This window comes from Bombyx mandarina, chromosome 25 (genome assembly GCF_030267445.1).
Source record: "Bombyx mandarina strain Sakado chromosome 25, ASM3026744v2".
Classification (NCBI taxonomy): domain Eukaryota; kingdom Metazoa; phylum Arthropoda; class Insecta; order Lepidoptera; family Bombycidae; genus Bombyx; species Bombyx mandarina.
Window position 1 is genome coordinate 10,403,141 of NC_143231.1, and position 23,126 is coordinate 10,426,266.

A 23,126-nucleotide genomic window follows, 5' to 3' on the forward strand; every position below is an offset into this window, starting at 1 on the left:
GTTGTATAAAAAAGAAAAACATGTAAGAAATCGAACAGAAATTAGACATGGGCTGTCCTCCAGCCGCAAAAAATATTTGAACAGAACATAATTGGAAAAAAGTTAGTTTTCTAACACGTACGCTCAAAATAGTGCACAAAAATAAAAGAAAACCATCGATATGGCACACCGTGCTCGACTTATCGATATCGACGTCACAGACGACTCGGCCGACGCGATCTTATCTCCCGTTTTATTCTCGTGATATCCACCGATAAGGGCGTACTGTCCTTTTTCATAGAAGCACGGTAATGGGCCAGGAGGCACGCCAACCGAGCTTCATAACTTATGCATGGTGATTGCCTCGACTTTACCCTTTAGCTGGCGTGTTTCACATTTTTATATTTTTATTTTCGTGATATTTTTATCGATAATTCTGATCTCGAAATCACTATCGAACGAGAGCAGCTTAGTTTGGAAACAAAGGATTTGAAGGATAGCTCTGCAAATCAATAAAAGAATCTAACTAGAGATGTACGATTATTTCTGGTCAATATAACTTATCTTAACCATCTAGTGTTCAGATTGGGCATATTAATGACAAAGTTCAGATATGCTAAGAACACTAAGCAGGCGTACGTATTCAATGTACCCAAAATTTATATGAACTTGGAAGTAGGAATTGGAACACCTTTACTTCGTTTGCCGCTAGGAGCGCTATTCAAACTCCATACAAATTTGAGTTAACTTTTACGCTATCGAGAACGTTAAAAAACTCGCACTAAGCACACAGTCATCGTGATATCGTGAATCATTTTAGCAATTGTATCATACATAACATTTGAAACAAACAGTTACCGTATTGTGTATTCATACTGGTGGTAGGACCTCTTGAGAGTCCGCGCGGGTAGGTACCCTGCCTATTTCTGCCGTAAAGCAGTGATGCGTTTCGGTTTGAAGGGTGGGGCAGCCGTTGTAACTATACTTGAGACCTTGGAACTTATATCTCAAGGTGGGTGGCGCATTTACGTTGTAGATGTCTATGGGCTCCAGTAACCACTTAACACCGGGTGGGCTGTGAGCTCGTCCACCAATATAAGCAATAAAAAAAATTAAAAATTGTGATCGCGTTCACTGCAGCTCAGCGTACTCTAGCAATTAAAAGAACTTAGACATGTCCACAAACGACCGATGATAGACCAAATTGCATTGAACACGCGATTAAAGTAACGTTTTTTTTTTAGTTGTCATGCATATCTCACGATCGGCCTTCGTCGCCGTGTCATGTGTGTGTGGTGGTGTTGGCAAAAATTGCTTTCCGCTGTCGTTTTATATCGATACTGGATGTACAATTAAAATGCATGCTCGAATAACTTCGACGTCGATAATCACGCTATTATCCAAGATTAACAACACGAAATATTTAAAGGTTGTGGAAAAAAAAAGAGAAAAAAGGTTGTGAAAAAAAGAGAAAAAAAGGTTGTGACAAAAAAATATATTTTTTCAATAATAAATATTTTTAATTATAATTTTTATATTTACTAACAATCACGCCACGTTAACTGGTCCCGTGCTAAGTTCGTAAAGAACTTGTGTTACAGGTACCAGATAACAGATATAAATGTAAGATTTTTATTATACACATACATATTATATTTAATATACATCCATAACCCTGGATAAAACATTTTATATTTATCGTACAAATATCTTCCCTTGGCGGAATTCGAACTCGCGACCCCCTTGTGTAGTGACCATGTCACTTACCACTACACCAGACGGCCGTTAATCGCCGTCAATCAATCGTTTACGTAAAACTATTTTCTTAAATGATCTACATGAGAAAATAAATCGCCGGATCGCGAATTGCGGACAAGAGAAACGCCAAGTTATGTGTAGCAATTTTTGTTTAAAATTGAACAAGATGAATAATGTTGATATCACGCAGAAGTTACACCGCTGTCTATATCGTGGACTACCCTGCCTATTTCTGCCATGACGTAACTGTGCGTTCCGGTCCGAAGACTAGGGCAGTCGTTACTATAATAACACGGAGACCTTGTGTGCGTAACTAGCATCAACGACATACATTAATTTTTTACGTCATTTTTTACTGGTAGGACCTCTTGTGAGTCCGCGCGGGTAGGTACCACCGCTCCGCCCGTTTCTGCCGTGAAGCAGTAAAGCGTTTCGGTTTGAAGGGTGGGGCAGCCGTTGTAACTACATTGAGGCCTTAGAGCTTATGTCTCAAGGTGGGTGGCGCATTTACGTTGTGCCTATGGCCTCCAGTAACCACTTAACACCAGGTGGGCTGTGAGCTCGTCCACCCATCTAAGCAATAAAAATAAATAAAAAAAATAAACATATTGTGGTATTTATAAGCGTAATTTCCTGTCCTCCGCGCAGTGGATAGCGACATTGATGCTGGAGTCCAAAGTCGTCTTAATCTGATCGGACCAGCGCATGGGACTGTGCCCCCTAGGCCTCTTCCTAGGACAGGAAGAAATGAAGGAACAGTCTTAACAAAAGTGCTCCGTAAAGGTCACGACCCTCAGCACTGAGGAAAACTACCCACGGAGGTAGATAAGCGGTCTACATTAGTGTCAAAATAATCTGACGAGTTAGCCTTTTTAACACGATTTTATTAGCTCGATATATACCAGTATTATATATGTTTGTTTGTATTATACAAACTTTGTATGTAATGAAATTTTCGAACGTCATTTTCAAGGTATTCAAGACGTTTGAATAATTTTGCACACGCATAAAGGACTGATGACAATATGTACAATAAAATTATCGATCGGAGAAAACATAAATGTCGTTTTGGGCTAAATGACTTTGTACATTATTTTATTACACATATGGGTCTAGTGTAAAATTGGATTTTTCAAGCTACCTTCCGTCGTTATAAAACTACTCTTTAATATCCTGATCAGTAATGACAGGATAAAAAAAAAAAAAAAATTAATTGCTAATTTGGTTTGCTATTTCAGCGGGTTTTTTTTATTATTATTATATTTAAACTAAAAATATGATTTTACTTCTGAATCATATAAGATCTTGTCTTAAGCTGGAGAAAGAAATTAATACAATGTAATAATACTTTTAAAAAAAACTCCATAACAACCAACAGTGACAGAGCGTTGTACATTTAAAATAGCATACATTTTATTATTAACGAAGTAAACAGTTTCCTTATTAACGTGTGCGTGACTACACGGACATATGGTCGGAATGACCATAAGTCACCGTTGGAGCAAGGTGGACAAAAGATAATTTCGTAATTGCAAGGGGTGCATTTCTTTCCCACACATTCCCATACTTTCGCTATGGGGGCGGAATGTGGGACCGTATGGGGCAAAGGAAAAAATTATAATATGTAAAATGTTCAAACCGTTTCGTCTGACAACGTTTTTTATTAGCTCATACAGATAGCGGTCACTGGAGGACACATAAATAATAATAATAACATCGACATCTACCGTAAGATGTCAAAATGACAGCATTATTATGATAACGGTTATCCGGGCCCTTAACGAAGAACTTTGGCAACTTCGCGATAGAAACAGGCAAGAAAGACAAAATTATCAAAACACATACTGGTGGTAGGACCACTTGTGAGTCCGCGCGGATAGGTACTACCGCCCTGCCTATTTCTGCCGTGAAGCAGTAATGCGTTTCGGTTTGAAGGGTGGGGCAGCCGTTGTAACTATACTGAGACTTTAGAACTTGTATCTCAAGGTGGGTGGCGCGTCTACGTTATAGATATGGCTATGGGCTCCAGTAACCACTTGATACCAGGTGGCTGTGAGCTCGTCCACCCTTTTAAGCAATAAAAAAAAACAAAAAAAAGTATGTAGTCGGTATTTCAGTGTACAAATTCAGATATCTCAGTATAATTGAAATTACAACTACGCATTTTGGGACCGCTTTTTTTATTGCTTGATGGATGGACGATTGCATGTGTAGATGAGCTCACGGCCCACCTGGTGTAAAGTCGTTATTGGAGCCCATAGAGATCTACAATCTAAATACCACCTTGAAACATGAGTTCGAAGGACACACTTTTTTTAAGAGTACACTAGAACGGCTGCCTCGCCCTTCGAACCGAAACGCATTACTGCTTCACAGGAGAAAAAGGCAGGGTGGTGATACCTACCCGTGCGGACTCACAAAACGTCCTACCACCAGTAAACCACCACCGCTTCCATCGGAGACGGGTTAGCTTTGCCCCTGAGATTGCTGACTTCTTGACCCACCATGACCACTAGTCATCAGCTGTGCAATAAGCGAAACATTAAATGAAGACTAAATTTATTTAATTTAAAATGAGTTCAAGGAAATAAATACTATTAATACAAACAGTATATACTATTTTATGTAATTAATAGTCACAAACTTCGGAAAACCCCTTCTAGATAAACAAAATTAGAATTAACATTAAAGGTTTATATTAAATTTTCGTAAGTAGTTGAATTTAATTAATGCATTAAATTGGTTTTCGCGTCAGGATCACGTAAGGATAATAATTTTGCAAGAGTTTGTCGACACGGACAAGACTCACTTCGTTCTCTTCTAAAAGGCTATTTATTCCACCTACGCCCGGACGGGTGGGTGAACTCACGGGCTCAACCTGAGAGAATTTACTAACACTAACCCTAACAAAAGCAGTGCTTCGCAGAATCAACCACCGGATCGGAATCGCGGCCCACTGAGAAGATCCGGCGAGAAACTCAGTGGGCAAGTGATACCATTTTTACTTAGCAGATGTGTGTCTAACACGACTAACAATCGTCTTCAGAATGTTCCCGATAGAATCGGCTGGACTGATTTCGAATTCGACTGAGATTGGAATCTTCAGATTGGCCTAGGGGGTGATCCTGTGAAATATGGTGGCTATTGTACCAAACTCAAATCAAAGATCGGTTAGCAAAGTGGGCTGGGTCTGACCACTTCACACATATGAATAGATATTACTTTTTCAGATATTTTTTTTGTATGTTATGGAGTCCCCTCGACCGGGAATCCGTAAATGGATTCCCTAGCTTTAAAAAAAAAATAGAAAGGTATCTTATGGAGAAGCCCTAAAGATTTTCATCAAAACATGACTATTAAACCACAAATATTATTACTCATATTCCGTTACTACTTCGTAGAATTACTCAACATTAGTTGAATTGTTTACAATTGTTTATTATTTTAGTAAATTAAATCGTATTTCTTCGAAGTATATTATATAATATACTTGTAATCTTGTAATTGGAATTATATAATAATGTTGTATTATGTTTTTTTCTTTTTTTTCTTCTTTTCTTTTTTTATGCTTAGGTGGGTTGACGAGCTCATGAACCACCTGGTGTTACGCGGTTACCGGAGCCCATAGACATCTACAACGTAAATGCCAAGATATAAGTTTTAAAGTAGCATTAACGCATTACCGCTTCACAGCAGAAATAGACAGGGCCGTAGTACCTACCCGTGCGGACCCATAATTTATTTATTTATAACATAGATGGGTGGACGAGCTCACAGCCCACCTGGTGTTAACTGGTTACTGGAGCCCATAGACATCTACAACGTAAATGAGCCACCCACCTTGCGATTTGAGTTCTAAGGTCTCAGTATAGTTACAACGGCAGGGTGGGGCACCCTTCAAACCCAAACGCATTACTGCTTCACGGCAGAAATAGGCAGGGTCTTTGTTTCAATAGTAAATTAGCCGTACTCACCCGCTTCGCTGGTCATTTAAAATTAACATTACTATTTATTGTCATTATTATTAAGGAGTACAAAACTCATATAAATATTAGCCTATCCATTAAGTACATGTATTTTCTACATGAATACCAAGTTTCAAGTCAATCGGATGCGTAGTAGATGGTTCAGTAGTTATAGCGGAACATCCGTAAAAACTACTGTAGAGTTATATATCTATATATTAATACGTGAAGCAAAAACTTTGTATCCCTTTTTAGGAAAATTGCGTGGAGGGAGGAGTATGAAATTTTCCCCACTTATAGAGAATATAGAGAAGAAGTGCACAATGCTAATATTTTTTTAAAATAATGCATAAAAGATACATTAAATCAATAAAGAAAACATTACACACACTACATACCATGTATTTGACGCACACACGCATGCATACTATTTATTGTCAAACTTTTGTTCTTGACGTCTGTGGTCAAATTGAGAATAGATTAAATATTGTTTATCTTTGTTAATTTTTTTTTATAGTGTAGTCTTGGCGAAATTTGTGATTATAGAATTATAAAATACAATCATAATAGTGTACAAACTTACAATTCCAATTAATTATAGTCGAATTTCGACTACTGCTGGACCTCTAGTTAGTATAGATACGCAAATCACAAGCAATCAAATCAATTTATGTGATTTTGATTTTTATCACACCATGTTATTCCATCATCTTGGAAATCATTCATGGACATGAGTCGAGTAAGTATTTCATTAAAAAAACTGGTAAATGCATGCGGGATTCGAACACCGGTACGGTCACATTGCTCGACACACAAATGTAAACTGGGCGTCTTATCCTTTAGGCCACGGTGACTAAATGAAGTATTCAATTCTAGAAATAATCTTTAAGCTATACAATGATAAATTGATACTGGTAATAAGGTACCATCACACTTCTGCCGCGAGACAATCATTCAATTTAAAGAATGGAGCATTTGGGTACACGTCAGGGAAGATCATCCAGCGGGTTCAATTTCTCGGTAGACCGACGATCGGTATGTTGCTATATGCTGTATGTTGCTCAAATTTGTATATATGCAAGCTGTATTAATTATAAATATACTTAACAAAAGGAATAAAAAAATTAAAAAAATGTAGGCCCGTTAAACACGCTGGAAGTCGCAGAATTCACGACAAATTACGCATGGCGTTTACGTATACGAGGGTGTCTTACTAGTGCTGCGACAGTAATTTATCGATAGAATTCTATTAGTCTTCATAAATACATATATTTATAGATCTAGATGGCAATTGTAACTTCACTTGATTTTGAGTGGGTTTGAGCCAACGTAACGCCATCACATACTCTGAAAGTGGACGTTGTCGTGGCCTAAAAGATAAGACATTCGGTGCATTCGTGTTGAACGATACACCGGTGTTCGAATTTCAGGCGGGTACCAATTTTTCTAATGAAATACGTACTCAACAAATGTTCACGATTGATTTCTACGGTGAAGGAATAACAATTATATTTTGCGTATTCGATTATAATTTAGGTATATAATTAAATTAGAATTTGCGTAATTACTGGTGATAGGATATCTTGTGAGTCCGCACGGGTAGGTACCAACCCCCTGCCTATTTCTGCCGTGAAGCAGTAATACGTCTCGGTTTGAAGGGTGGGGCAGCCCTTATAACTATACTTGAGACCTTAGAACTTATATCTGAAGGTAAATGGCGCATTTACGTTGTAGATGTCTATGGGCTCCAGTAACCACTTAACACCAGGTGGACTGTGAGCTCGTCCACCCATCTAAGTATGTATTTAAAAAAACATTCTCAATTGTTTGGTCAAAGCGCCTCATTATACGTAGATACCTGAAGTTTAGGGAGTTTAATTGTTATTGAACGCTGTTATTCCTCTAACGTAGAAGTCGTTTGTGACAAAGAAGAGTATTTGAACTCTGGTATAATTCCAATATTCAGCACCGGATCTTTTCGTCATAAGACCGCGCTCTTCATGTTCACGGACGGTATTCATACTCTTCTCTGATTCTGTCTGTCAAGTGAAAGAGGTTTACATTCATACATTTTTTTACGTGTTGTGGATTTTTAAATATTTGCTATTCTCGACATGAAAGATTGTGTTGAAATTAGAGACCGAATTCGTTATTTATGTTCGCGCTTTATCGTTATTTTTATAGATACAATTTCGAATTAAATGTGTATCGATAAATCGATGTGCCGCTCAACCTGAGTCCGCCTCTACCGGTGCGATATGCACGGAAATCAACAGGTCAAAGGGAACACGTGCTCGAACCCGTGAGAACTACCGTTTATAAGCCCCGACCTTTATTTCGCATTATCGTCTATCTCACATATGCTAAAAAAGTTTGTTTTGGCAATCAAACAAAATAACTTCTAACAAAAATTTTCTCAGATGAGAACCATTAAAATCTTGGCAAGAAATTTAGTTAACTAAAATATCATTAACTCTGTTTTCTTAACATAATTGTAACTAAAATGTCTTAGAATTAGATCGCCCTTATTTATCAGGTATTTGATTCAGTGCCAATATTTTAGTAAAACAAAATCGTACATTATAAAAGTCGTGATGCTTAAAAGCTATACGATTTAATTCGCTATCACAATTCGACAACGCATTATTTATTCGTGTATCGATAATTACCGGAATTGTTTTATTGTTGTCATAAATAGCTGTACGCAACGGAGTTTTATGAGAAGGGTGATAATATTATCATAAAATTAACGTAGTACTAACGTAATAGCTTGTAGATTCTCACATATTTTAAATTTTCACTCAAAACTACACTAAAGACGAAAATTCTTACCCAGAAGAAACATTGGAAAAAAATATATATTGTGTAGGCAGCGGCTTGGCTCTGCCCCTGGCATTGCTGAAGTCCATGGGCGACGGTAACCACTCACCATCAGGTGGGCCGTATGCTCGTCTGCCTACAAGGGGAATAAAAAAAAAAAAAAACTTAAAAATATACATATTAAATCTGTTATGCCGACTTAACCTAATAGGTGTATGGCTTTAATAAAGAATAAAAAAAAAACTGTTTTTGTTCATATTGATTAGACGATTAAGAATGAATGTAAATCAAACACTCAAACGTAAACAAGTTTTGTCACATACAAAATTGTTCTAGTTTAAATTAAAAAAAATCTTTAAAATACGCTATTGTGACTAGATATTATTTAGAAATAACCCATGACATATCCTCAACGTTGTAGATTGTCAAACCGGACAATCTATAGACATTTTAATGCGCTGTTTCATACAAATTCAACAAATATAATTACGGAAACACCGGAACAATTCGAGATGGTTCAGCGACTCAGATTTCAAACACTCTAAAATGCAAACACGAACAAAATTGAAAGCCCGTACGCCGTCCGCGTAAGTTTCATTTCGCTCTGACCTGATTAGTTCAACGTTGAAAAATATTAGTTCAACGAAATATATAGTAAAATATGATTAAAACGAATACGCATAAAGTTGGTTTTTCCAATTGAAATTCCAAATGAATATCCAATTGTGATATCGCGATGTATAGTGAGCCTCACGTACCGAAATGACCGCAAATGGCTGCCAAAAAGAGGTCGCAATTCATGTAGGTACGACTTCACAAAAGTAATAACAGTGTAATTGCTTATACGAAATTCTGGGGACCACTATATTAGCAAATTCTAGTAATATTTGTATGACAAAATAGACCGAAAAGATATCGAATTAATTGAAAAACACTCTAATTGTGTAGGTATACTAAATTCTGGGGACCACTATTAATTATTATTACAATAAATATTGAATTGAACAAAAGTAAACTAAGAAGCCTGTGAATTATACGCATTAGCTATTTTTTTTTAATTTGTTGTTCAAGTCACAAACAACTCTTTCGTTTGACAGCATATAGGTTTGCTATAAGGCTGTATGGGCTAAGCCCTTTGCCTATTGGCAAATTTAAAAACTACGGCATGGATAGTTTTGGGATGTTATCAATTAAGTAAATAATTTTTTTGGAAAACAATGCCAGGTTGAAAGAAATGTTGATACATAAACTAAACAACGTTAAAAAATAAGGCATAGTTTTTCAAGTAACATTTGCAAAAAACCGAATTAATTGATGAGAATTCTAAAAATGTATTTGTACCTAATTTCTAAATTTCATGAGAACTAACCTATCCAATGCATATGTGTATACTATGGTCTTCTTATATATCTCTGCTCGTTACAATAGAAAAATCACGTTCATCGTATTTTTTTGGAACTGTATTATGATGGACATCTGGAATAAAACTAATAATATTTAACTCTAATAATACGACTAACTAAATCTTAAATAGTATGTTTATTGTATCGTTTTTGACGTGACAACGAATATCCAAGAATATGCAATGCATTTATAAGCTATTTTTCTTTTAATTCAAAAATATACCTCTACAGATACTTTAAAATGGTTATGACTTTATCACAGACTCGAAATGCAGTTTCACAACTGATAGTATCAGGATTAAGGATTGCGTTTTTCAAAGCTTGATTTCAATTAAAGATTGAACACATTTTATTAAGGACTAGCGACCCGCCCTCGCTTCGCTTCGGAAACATTAAAACACACATGAAACAAACAAAAAAAAAATAAAAAAATAAATAAAAAAGTAGCCTATGTTCATCAGGGACAATGTCGGCTTCTAATGGAAAAAGAATTTTTCAAATCGGTCCAGTAGTTTCGGAGCCTATTCGAAACAAACAAACAAACAAATCTTTCCTCTTTATAATATTTATTATTAAGGATTTCAAACAACGAGTTTTACTGGTGGTAGGACCTCTTGTGAGTCCGCACGCGTAGGTACCAACCACCATACGACACCCTGCCTATTTTAGCCGTGAAGCAGTAATGCGTTTCGGTTTGAAGGGTGGGGCAGCCGTTGTGACTATACTGAGACCTTAGAACTATATCTCAAGGTCTGTGGCGCATTTACGTTGTACATGTCTATGGGCTCCGGTAACCACTTAACACCTGGTGGGCTGTGAGCTCGTCCACACATCTAAGCAATAAAAAATAAATAAAAAAAAAACTGTAATCTCGGGACCGAATATATAATTTACTTATGAAGGCATTTAACTTATGACGATAATTTAAGGAAATTTGCAACCGCACGGTTTTCCCTGCGCTGACGTGTGTGACTTAATATTTAAATTAATAATTATTTATTAAATTCGAACTAATGTTATTTAGGTTTCATCTTTGAATGCAAATGCTTGATATTTCTTTTTTCACTTACATTACATTATTTATTATTATTATTATTTATTAATTGCATTATTTATTATTATTTATTAATTGCATAGATGGGTGGACGATTTCACCGTTTACCTGGTGTTAAGTGGTTAGCGGAGCCCATAGACATCTACAACGTAAATGCGCCATCCACCTTGAGATATACCTAAGTTCTAAGATCTCAGTATAGTTACAACGGCTGCCCCACCCTTCAAACCGAAACGCATTGCTGCTTCACGGCTGAAATAAACAGGGTGGTACCTACCCATGCGGACTCACAAGACATCCTACCACCAGTAATAAAAAATATGTTCCGTAATTAGCAGGGAGAAGTTTTCTAATAACTCAGACATTTGATTTGCGACCAATTTGCGAATTTAATTGATTTTTCTTTCCAAGTTACGTTTGAACGTTCGCGTCTAATATCAGTGACGTTAAAGGACCTCTTGCCTCCGAACTGGACGTGCTCACAGCCCACCTGGTGTTAAGTGGTTACTGGAGCCCATGGACATCTACAACGTAAATGCGCCACCCACCTTGAGATATAAGTTCTAAGATCTCAGTATTAGTTACAACGGTACCTACCCGCGCGGACTCACAACAGGTCCTACCACCAGTAATTACGCAAATTATAATTTTGCTGGTTTCACTTTTATTACACGATGTTATTCTTTCACCGTGGAAGTCAGCGTCAAACGAGAAAAACAAACGTTCGCTTGTTTTAATTTTAATCACGAGTAGGTATTCTGTAACATAATGCAGAGGTAGGAGACCAGGCGTGTCGCCGGTCGCAAGTGGTCACGCCAACATCGGAAGTCATCCGCTATTGATACCATCTCATTGTGCTCGACGGCAAATTGCCGGGGCGGATGTTGCTAGAGACGCGGGATCAGCGCGGCTCCAAAGGATCACGACTTCCGGGGGATGAGTAGAATGCATAAATTAGCGATCTTACGGTAGGTCGCGGCTTTGCGAAAAATCTATTAAAAAAAAAAAATTTATAAAAAAAAAAAGACATGCCCGCTGAGTTTCTTGCCAATTTTTCTCAGGACAGAGGCTAGTTTTTGTGAGTTGGCGGTAGTTCTTTTGACGTTCAACAAGTTGTAATTTCATTTATGTTGAATTTTTTTTTTTTAATTGAGATCATTTGCTCTGCCTCTGGCACTGCTGACGTCCACGGGCGACGGTAACCACTCACCATTAGATGGGCCGTATGCTCGTCTACAAATGCAATAAAATTATCGTCCGTTACAATTTCTTTTAGACCAATTGACTGTTACAAAACAACATTTAGTTAGTTTGTACTCAATACAAAGTTATTAGTTGAATACAAAGTTCGATTCTTTTCCAATTAGAAAACGAGGGGACTACGTAAATGAAGACATAATTAGAAGGACACCTAAGTTACCCTTAAAACTATAAACGCATAAGGTTTTGTATCAATAATGGAACTCTGTAAACAATATATGCTTTAAAATGTATCATTTTCTGATATTTGTTTGACTAACACTGGGTACATAGATACCTATACAATTTTCAGAATGAATTTACGTCTACGCAAATTGTACGTCACGCGAATCGTTCAAATACCACAAAAAAAATAACGTGTCGTCAATGGTAACGGAAACAGTACGTTAACCGTGTGTCTCATAGAATTATTTCTGACATTTTTAGCCTTTATTGTCCCGCTGAATACAGGGTCACGCTCCAAAAGGAATTAAGTCCGATCGCATATTGCGCGATCGTGCCGGTCCGGAAAGTTTCTCTATCTCTCTTTTAACGTGATCGTTGGAGGGGAATGAATAAAATGTACTATTTTAGACAATTTGCAGGATCTTGTTTGAAATGTATTCTGTCCGACTATGACTAGAACCTACCGGACCGACAAGGGCCGAGAACGTGCGCCCACGCTAATACCGCGGAAGCCCATATCTTTTGTCATTCACCATGTGTACAATTTTATCTAATACAATGCTCCGACCTACCTACTCGTGTCTTATTACAATATTGACGAAATAATTCCATATTTTAGGTAGATATTACTCGTGGTAGGACCTCTTGTGAGTCCGCACAGGTAGGTATTTCCCGCCTATTTCTGCTGTGAAGCAGTAATGCGTTTCGGTTTCAAGGGTAGCCGTTGTAAATGTACTTGAGACCTTAGAACTTATATCTCAATGTGGGTGGCGCATTTACGCTGTAGATGTATATGGACTCCAGTAACCACTTAACACCAGGTGGGCTGTGAGCTCGTCCACCCAACTAAGCAATAAAAAAAAGATTATATTAGATTTGAATGTAATACCTTAGTAGAAATTTTTTTTGGTTCTATGAATTATCTAATATTTTGTGATTTCTTATAAGAAAACGATAAAATATCAAAAACAAATTGGCTAATGTTAGAGAAATATCTAGTATAAAATTTCAAGTTATCAGTGCTGATCCATTATCATGTCTTAGTTTATACTTTTCATTAATTTCTTTAATTTATATTAAAACATATACCAAACGTTTATAAATAATGTTTAATAAATGTGAATTAATAAAAATATATAAAATAGTTTGAAAATGTTCCTTTAGTATTTTAAAAATTAATGATAATCTCGAAGGAGGTGGATTGAAGAAATTTACTAGTAAATTATATGATAATGTAAGATGTAAGAAGCATGCAGACGCGCTTGGTGCGTTGCACGCAGGCAGGTGTTGTGATCGCGCTCCCCTCTCTGTTGCAGAACGGGCGATGCAGCGCGAGTAGCGCGGTGGGGCCCTGCCCGCCGCACGCCCGGCCAATAAGGGCTCTCCAAGCCTATAATGTCATCGGAGGAGGAGGCCGACTCTCACGCGCCCTACTCGGATAAACTACTAAGGAAACAGAAACGCGCCAGACAGCGCGTGGACGCCGGCGAGCCGCGCAATTCTTACTCGACTCTCGCGACGAACGGAATCGCGCCCGCGCGCGCCGCACTCATGAGTGGCGGACTATACAGCGCCATCTTCGAGGGCCGCCAACACTTCGGCCTCTTCGGACCGGGATACGCGCCGGCCGAAATGTTGAACGAACTTCTCGGACGAACAACAAAACAAGACGACAACGGAGACGAAGCGAACGGCGGCGTGATCGCGCACCGGGTCCTCAGAGACATCCTACAGAGCCGCAATAAAGAGTTACTGCTCTCCTCGGACAACAACAACGTACTAGCAAATAACAACAATGACGAACCGAAAACAGAGAAACGATCACCGGAACGACCCTGCTCGCACGACTCACGGCCGGACCTGGACGACGCCCTCCTCTCGCTCGAAAATCCCGGGAACTCACACGCGTCTCCGCCTCCAGCTCCTCCGTCTTCAGAGAACTTAATCGCTCCTAAGCCTGAACCAGAAGATCGTGATAGTGATGCTCAACGCTCCTCCCCCAGACCCTTAGATGTAAAACGTGCTCGTGTTGAAAATATAGTGTCTACGATGCGGTCGAGTCCTGCGCCGCAACAACCACAGGTAAATGGCTGCAAGAAACGGAAACTGTATCATCCGCAGCAGCACGACGGTGCAGCGGAGCGCTACGGCACCAGCCACAGCAGCAGCACCCACACGGTCTCAGACGACTCGGAGGATGACGGTGAGCGACCACCCATACAACAAAAATTAGTAGAAAAAAATGCACTCAAATCACAACTTAGAACTTTGCAAGAGCAGTTAGCTGAGATGCACGAAAAATATGTGCAACTATGCAATAGAGTAGGGAAGGAGTCTGAGACAGTCGATAACGACGGTGCTTCCAGTGATGTAGAACAAATCGAAGAGTCGATCCCGAAATCGGAGCCCGCATCTCCGGCCAAAGAATTACCGCCGCCTCTAACAAATACGGCTACACCAAAGATGTTTTCTCAAGTGATGAACCAAATGATGACCGCAAAGATGCACGCGCAGGCAGTAGGACACCCACACCTTCAGCCAGGATTTAACGGAACGCTACCTATGATGCCGCATTTGCCACCAACAGATCATATGCATCCGCCTCATCCTCAAATACATCTTAATAGCGCGGCAGCCATGTATCTAAATGTCAGCCAAAAATTGTTCTTAGAACAGGAAGCCAGAATAAAAGAAGCTGCTGAGCAACAACAAAACAATCAGCAAATAAGACCTCAGTCTAACCAACATTCGCCGCAGCAGAGGCAACTTGGACCGACGCCGAAACCACCTCTCTCATCTGAGCTGGCTGAACGATTGGATGCTTTACGGGTCAACACAGGATCTGTTGGACCCATCTCCGGGGCTGACCTTGAGGGCTTAGCAGATGTATTGAAAAATGAAATCACAGCTTCGCTTGCAACACTTATCGACTCTATCGTCACACGTTTCGTGCACCAGCGACGTGTTCTGGGGAAGCAGTCTGAAGCGGCATCGGCAGCGGCAGACAAACTGAACAAGGATTTGATGCGAGCTGCACGGCTCATTGATAGAAAGTCGCCAACGCCCAAGCCTCCGGAGAGACAGATGCCAGGTAACCTTACAGTACATCATGGAGCCACACCGAATGGTATACCATTCCTTCCACATAATTCAATGTTAATGAATCAAATGAACGGAGCCCGCGCGCCAGGCGGTGTGGCCTTCCAGCTACACCCCGAGGCGGGCGGCCCCGGACCAGGTCCTCACTTACGGCCTCCGACAGGCATGTTCCAGACGCCGCCAAAACCGTTCGGGCCTCTATACGGGCCGATGAACGGCCAGTTCGAGAGGGAACTGAACCCTGAACAGAGCGAAGCGATCAGCCTCGTCGTCCCATCGAGGAAGAAACGACATAAGGTCACCGACACACGCATCACGCCGAGAACCGTGAGTCGAATACTGGGGGAGGGCGTCAGGCAGTCCCCGGAGAGCAAATTCCCGGAATCGCCGTCACCGCGGCCTTACACAGGATTACCAACCGCAGTGGCGATACCGAACCCATCGCTGCACGAGAGCCAAGTATTCTCTCCGTATTCTCCTTTCTTCGGCGCGGGGGGCGGACTGGCGCGGTCGCCACCTGCAGCCCCGGAGCGGGAGTCCCCGCCGTTGCCTCACGCGCCCGTGCTGCACCACTCAGAGCTGCTGATGAGTGCGCATCACTCCTCGCCCGATTACCTGCGCCAACATGCCCGCATGCACGCCAGCGCGCTGCACCAATCCCAGATGATGATGGACGGGCAGGACCCACATTCCGACTGCAACTCCACAGACCTGCCCTACGACGGAGTTCAGCCTACTATATCCTTTTCAATATACGATCGCATCACTTGAACTCGTGTCAGTACGGTAACCCGACCGACCGGATATAAATCCTCGGCAACCGATATCTTGTTTCTCTAGAGTTTAACCTTACGACTGCTGACTATTTCCTACTCAGTTAAGCATTACGACTGTCGAAGCCCCACAAACGCTGCGGCATCTACAATTTCTAAGTACTTACCCCTCTTGTCGCCGCAACGGTGGGTTCACGCATACGTATTTATGTAATTACTCGAACAAATCCGAATGCCCAAACACTAATTCAAAGTTAAGATCTTTTGAGCTTCAAAACAAATGTATTGATGACGTATTAATATTTCAAAACTGGGTAAATTCATTAACTGTTCCATTTGATAGAGTAAATCATCAATCAATACTAAAGGAAGGTATACATCTGCTAAGGCACGTTATAAGATTAGACAATGCACACGGATTATTAGTATTTGTGGTGCTTCACCGACGTGACCACTCGGAGCCCGGCTTGCTCAATCCTAATCAGATTTATAGGCTTTTCTTACTTGAGGGTGAAATCAACTTTATTACCCACATAGAAGCTTATATTAAACATTCTACGAAAATAGAAAAGATAAAAAGACAAGCGCCACCAAAATTTAAACTGTATTTTAATATGGCTAACAGACACAAAATATTGTCGATTATTTCAACGCTATTTTATTAATATAGAGCTACGTTTTTCCTGATCGAGTTTATTATCTACATATTAAATTTTGACTATCTCATAAAATAATTATCACCTAGTTGCAACTACATGATTACACAAATGTAAAGTCATTATTAATATATTTCATTCTTAAAATAATTAACAATGTTCAAAATTATTAGTTCTAAAACAATTAAAATTAATGAAAATTCCAAATTAATTAGTGATAACTCAAAGCGAGCGATACGTACGTACAACGCCATCTACTGTTACTATGTGACAACTTTTATCGATAATTCCTTGACTCCGTTGCACTCCTCAACGCTAACGCCGATGCACCTGCGCAAAGCGAAGCTCATGTTCTTCTGGGTCCGGTATCCGAGCTCAGCCGTCCTCAAGATGTACTTCCCCGACATCAAGTTTAACAAGAACAACACAGCGCAGCTCGTCAAATGGTTCTCGAACTTTCGGTAAGTTTTTTTTTTAATTACTAATCCATTAAAAGAAAGGACTATCCATACAGCCATCCTTCTAGTAATTTGATTCTAGATTTCTTGTTTCTGCTGTTTAGTTTCTGAAAACATAAAGAATCTAAAAAGAATGAACGCCTTAATGGAGCTCACAATGCAGAAGCAATTAAATAAATATGTTTATTTTTAAATTTATTTAAAAATCAGAATAAGTCGTAGTGCTACATATACCTATTACTTCTCTGTTTGTTTTTTTTTTTGAGTATTCTTAACACAATACTGTTATAAAATCACCATCTTTACAAATTCTAAATGTGTCCAAACTAAATGTACGTTTTAAAATTTTGACACATTTTGTCTTTTAACACATTAAATCGATCCACGATTTTCTCAAGAAACATATAAACTCGATTTCTTGACCGCTTGACAAGTCCCCTAGACTCGATTCGTAAACTCAATAAAACCGATGATCAAATATCAATTTAGTTTTGCTCCCCAACAGAAAAGGGTTTGACTGCCGCATTTCCTAATTAACACATTACGAGGGACAACCCTAAAATTATGTGTGAATAATGTTTGTGAAATACGCGGTATTTTTCTTCCACAGTAAATCAAACTTTGCACCGTTGACGGTATTTCGGGAATTTTTCCGTGTTGCTATGTAAAAAAAAAATATTATAAGTAACGGAAAATTTTCCCTCTAATATTGATTAATACTCGACAAACTTTCAGCGTTATCTAAGGCCGGTGATAAAAAAGCATGCCATTCGTGAGCTTCTATGATAAAACAACTTCCCCCTTCTTTCTAAACGTTTATATCATTATCGTACGTGCTCGATATTTTGTCGAATAGCACTACTTGTTTAGTGACACAGAAAATAGTTCTAGAAATCTTTTTTGAATGTACGAAAAAATACGGTCACCAAATAACCAAATACAAAAATCTTCAATATACAAAAAGTAAGGAGATTTGATTGTATAACATAAAAGTTATGTTGAACATCGTAATACAAAATTTATCTACGACAAAAAAAACTTATATACAAATTACAGTGCTGCTGTGAGTGTCTTTAAAATCTATAAAATCGAAATTTTTATTAGACACAATGTCTACTAACCTCAGAATAAGTACGGCACGTGTCAATGTGTGCAATACACTTGAAACATTCCTGATATATCGACTTTTATATTAAAGCTATCTCAAGCATGTTCCATCATATCTAAGTTAGATAAAACGCAAAGCTGAGTAAAAGCTTTGATAAACTTGTTCGATTATTATCGGGGCCTATTCATCGATTTTTTTTTACATATACGGTATTGTGTGACAAAAATGTACTGTTTAATAAATTCTTTAAACACTTGACTGAATTGTTTACAAAAAAAACCAAACTGTTTTAATACTCAAACCCCACAGACCGGTCTAAGCAAAGTGACCGGAAAACATTTTTTTTTTTTAAATCACGTTGAGTTTTCTTCACAAATGAGTTGGTACGTACAACTTAGTCCATTAGTATTGTGCCCTTAATGGTTACATTGTGGACAACGGAAAACGGCCATTTCCTTCGCGATAAACATCTCTGAAAGGATACTGAAAGGGTGAGGGACTAGGGTTGGAAACATTCTAAGTTCTTGAATGTAAAAATCGATACGCTTTCGATTTTACTACAAAGCGAATCCGAGTATTGATACTTCCTTATTTTCTAGTGCAACACGGTCTAGTTAAATTGGAAACTTATTCTACAGAGTATTGCTCAAGTATTAACTAATAAAACAAAATTAATGCCACGTATTTTCGGACGTCGTTCCAAAATAGATTATCTGTGCTAATATCATAAATACGAAAGTGACTCGTCTATTAAGTTTTCACGCTTAAACCTCTGAACCGATTTTGAGGAATTTGAGCGTGAATCGTTCGAAGCCTCGAAAAGGTATACCTCTAAATCCACTGCTTAGCAAGAGTGCCCGTGCACGAATTATAAGGAGTAGTCAGCCCAGCCGAAACAGCGGAAGCTAGTTGTTAATAATAAAAAAAATATATACTACATTACTTTTTCTCATCTCTAGCACGCGAGCAATTTCTACAATCGCGCAAACGACAATTATGTGGATCGAAGGTGTCTCTCTAGCGCCGAGTTAAACTATAAATAAACTATAATAATAAATAATATAATTTACGGAAAACATTTCGAACACTACTATCCTGTAATTTAAATAAGAGACGCATGCAGTTTTGCACTTATAAACAGAACAATGTTTGAATATTATTACGAAGCATGAAGGATTAGGGATATCTAAAATTTTTTTAAATTAGTATGTAACTAAGTAAGTAATATTAGTAAGTAAGTAAATATTAGACGACTTCAGCTCTAACACTAGGAGCAGGCTTAGGGACCCCGGTAACCCTACTCGTCGAACTCGGCAAAGAGTTCGACGTGCAATCTAACCCATAAACCAGCTCGCTGAGTTTCGCCGGATCTTCTCAGCGGGTCGCGATTCCGATCCGGTAGTAGATTCATTCGCGAAGCAGCTGCTCTTGAGTTGTTAGGTCTCCTTCGGAGGCGCTCGGGCAGCTGTTAGGAAATCCCACCCCTCCTGGCTGAGCCTTTGCTCGCCCACCTGTCCTAGTAAAACTAGAAAGGCCTCAGGGCCACCAGTAAGCTCTCAATCAAAAAAAAAGAAGTAAATATTAATTGTTTTTAAATATTTTAAATAAATATTAATTGAATATTAGTAGTAATAGGGTTTGTTTAAGACATGTCTTAACATGTTTCACAGTCTTTATATCTGTCAAAACTGACCATCGCTTATTTTTGTAGTCATCTGTTGACCAACAGCATGACTCAGCTAGGCACCTTATATGTTGTATTGAGGTAATCGGAGAAATGAAGTTTTTTTTTTCATGGCTCGCCTGATGGTAAGTGGTCACCGCCGCTCATAGACGTCAGCAATGCCTCGGGTAGAGCCAAGCCGCTGCCTATCATTAAAACTATGAGGTGAAAGTTACTGGCCACTATAAAACATCACAAAAAAGTTATATAGGTTTTTTTATAAAAAGGTCTTTCTTTATGCAATCAGCGTGATTTGGCGCTGACACATCAACAAATGGTATTTATTGTTACAGTTCTCAATTTTAAATTGCTTTTATATTTTCATTGCCATTTGCTTTTATACTAACATACTGAATTAATAATCGATATTCCCTGTGGTAGAACTGTTACAGTTTTTTTTTACTTGCCTAAATGATTAAGTTATTTTTTCAGGAATTTAATAAGACAATTTAGTTTTAAAAATTGCTTTTTTCAACAAGTAACCATAGCTAAAAGAAACGAAGAAAATGAAGAATCTAAACTGGTAATTAAACAAAAAATGTGTCTGCGACATTTTATTAAAAATTGAACGTTGCATTTGATAAATTCAATAAAAATTTTATTACGTTACAAATAAATAAATCTGATAAACATTTCCCCTGAGCCCGAAACAAATCTAAAACTTTGACAAACACTCCATTAATAAGCCAACGTTCACAAATTAATTGAAGCTAATTAAATAGGTGCAGATTACAAAAAGTCAAACTTTCCGATAGCCTCCAGCGGTATCGTTGTCGAGTTATCGATTTTAACGCTAATTACATTAATTTATTTTAAATACAACGTTTTACTGTATCGCTACCGTGAAACGTATGTTTACTTTCGATAATAATAAAAAAATCAACAAAGCTTTTTAAATCATTAATGGAACATATAAAATTCAAATTAATATAGCCTAAAGTTTAGTTTCGAATAGGATGTTATCTTAGACCTTATTGTGGTGTTGCCAGTAACATGAAGACTGCTGTCGGGAACTTATTGTCGTGTTGGATATCTTAAGTGCACTACTTTGATGAGAGCACTTCTCTTGTCTCTTAAACGCGAATAGCCGAGTTGTCTCATGTTCACTATATCTTCAACATCTGTATTTAACATTCGTCTTGTACTCAATACGAAACAAAAAAAAAAAGATGTGTGGTGTCGCGGGACGCCGGATAGGAACGAAGTTCCTTATTATAAAAATATTAATTTTATGTTTTGTTCGGGGTATAAAGAAAATAGTTATTCGGGTATACTTTTTTTATTATGATTTTTTTATTGACAAAAATAAAAAAAACTACTTTACAAAGATATCAACTTTATTTTATTCACAATGATTTATAAAAAATATATAATAAAAATATGTCATTTTTTGTACGTTATTACAAAGTTAAGTCGTAAACTTTGTGCATTACTAATAAAAATCTTACGTTACGGACGTTTTTTCCCGGTTAGGTTAGGGTACCCCTCCGCATTGTCTCATAATAAGGAAATTCGTTCCAATAACAAATTTTTTAATTACGTTATAATAATGAAACGGGCTCTCGCTAAAGTCGCGACGGAAAACTTCCCGGGCCCCAAAACAAACATTTGCGCAAAGTCGAAACGAAGACAAGTTCTTTTGCGCGCAAACTCAAAGAAGTGCACAAACCCGCAAACAAAGAGTCACTCGTCGAATTAGCCGGAGCAGCGATGGCACTAATTAGCAACGGTGACTCGTTTAAGTTATTTCGCTTAATTAAGTTGCGCAGAAGTGGTCTGCGGCCGGCCCGCCAGAAGGCGTCGCAAATTGTTAGAAACACGGGTAACACTCCAATTAATCTTTTTACACATCCAACTTGTCGCACGAGGGCATGCACTTAGACCGGCCGAGGTAAAAGCCTTTTAAGCCACACACACACACACTAACGAATCCCGTGCTAATTCACATCTGAGAGATGTGTTTCTTTTTTTTTTCAACTAGCAATAACAAACCTAAATTGTTACAGTTCGAACTTTAAAATTGTTTAGATTATTTTGATTTGAAATTCGAATGTTAAAGTTACACTTCGAATATGCGTACTTGAATTTCCCCGATTTATCGACTACGTTTACGCAACAGGAACCTCTCCTCTGTAAAGACTCTTAAGTTCTGATCCGGAAATGTTGCCAGCCTTACGTCGCAATTCCCACATGCCTTTTTAACTTCCCGTTTTAAACGGGCTCAAAACTAGCTCAACCCATATAATTAAATAGAATTAAAAATTAAAACACGTAATTAAAATAAAAAGTACGCGATTTCATCGGATTTATACGACATACGACCCGAACCACTCTAACCGAACGTACGAAGGAAAAGCAAAGTTTATTTTACGGTTGGCAGCATTAGAAGATCTACACGCGAGTTTTGTATCTGCAAATGCATCCCCTAACTAGCAGTCGCGGTTTATTATGCACAGAGACTGAAATTTAATTGGTTGGCTAATACACTGCGCCCGTGTCGAGCCTGATTTATGTGTTAACTTTTTTTAATAAGGTCGTCAGAGTTAGGGCGGCAAGTGGCCGGCCATTTACATCGCGCGGTGTTCACGCGAGCTCCAGTAATTAATATGAGGCTCTCGAGGAAGCTTATGAGTAGTTTTCCTTCAAAGACCTGCTAATTACGTCCCGTTTTCACGTCTAGGTCGGTGCGGAGGCCGTTCAACAGCCAATCCCATTAGCGCGTTTGTTTTATTTAACATAAGAATCCGCCCGGAAAGGACGTCACACCTTAGCATTAAATTCTCGGTAACGTGTCTTTACTTCCGAATTAAAGTTCACACGCACGCGACGTAATCGGTGTAAGGGCGCGGCGAAAATATTTACATATCATTGCGATACGACGGCCATTATAAAACATGAGCCTTTC

The 23,126-nt window shown here is 38.6% G+C and overlaps 1 protein-coding gene and 1 long non-coding RNA gene across 11 annotated transcripts in view; both read left to right on the forward strand.

Moving 5' to 3' along the window:
- LOC149499891 (uncharacterized) overlaps positions 1-23,126 on the forward strand; it is a 266,141-nt gene that overhangs the window by 118,304 nt on the left and 124,711 nt on the right. The window lies entirely within an intron of this gene.
- The window catches only part of pros (homeobox protein prospero), a 165,158-nt gene that overhangs the window by 114,767 nt on the left and 27,265 nt on the right, over positions 1-23,126 (forward strand). For 9 of the 10 annotated variants that reach the window (XM_089738388.1, XM_089738389.1, XM_089738390.1 and 6 more), the window contains 2 exons: positions 13,721-16,241; positions 17,239-17,393. In XM_089738388.1, the coding sequence (XP_089594514.1) occupies positions 13,800-16,241; positions 17,239-17,393 (2,597 nt within the window). In that variant the 5' untranslated portion in view covers positions 13,721-13,799. The remainder of the gene's footprint in view (positions 1-13,720; positions 16,242-17,238; positions 17,394-23,126) is intronic. The other variant, XM_089738398.1, reaches the window with a different exon arrangement.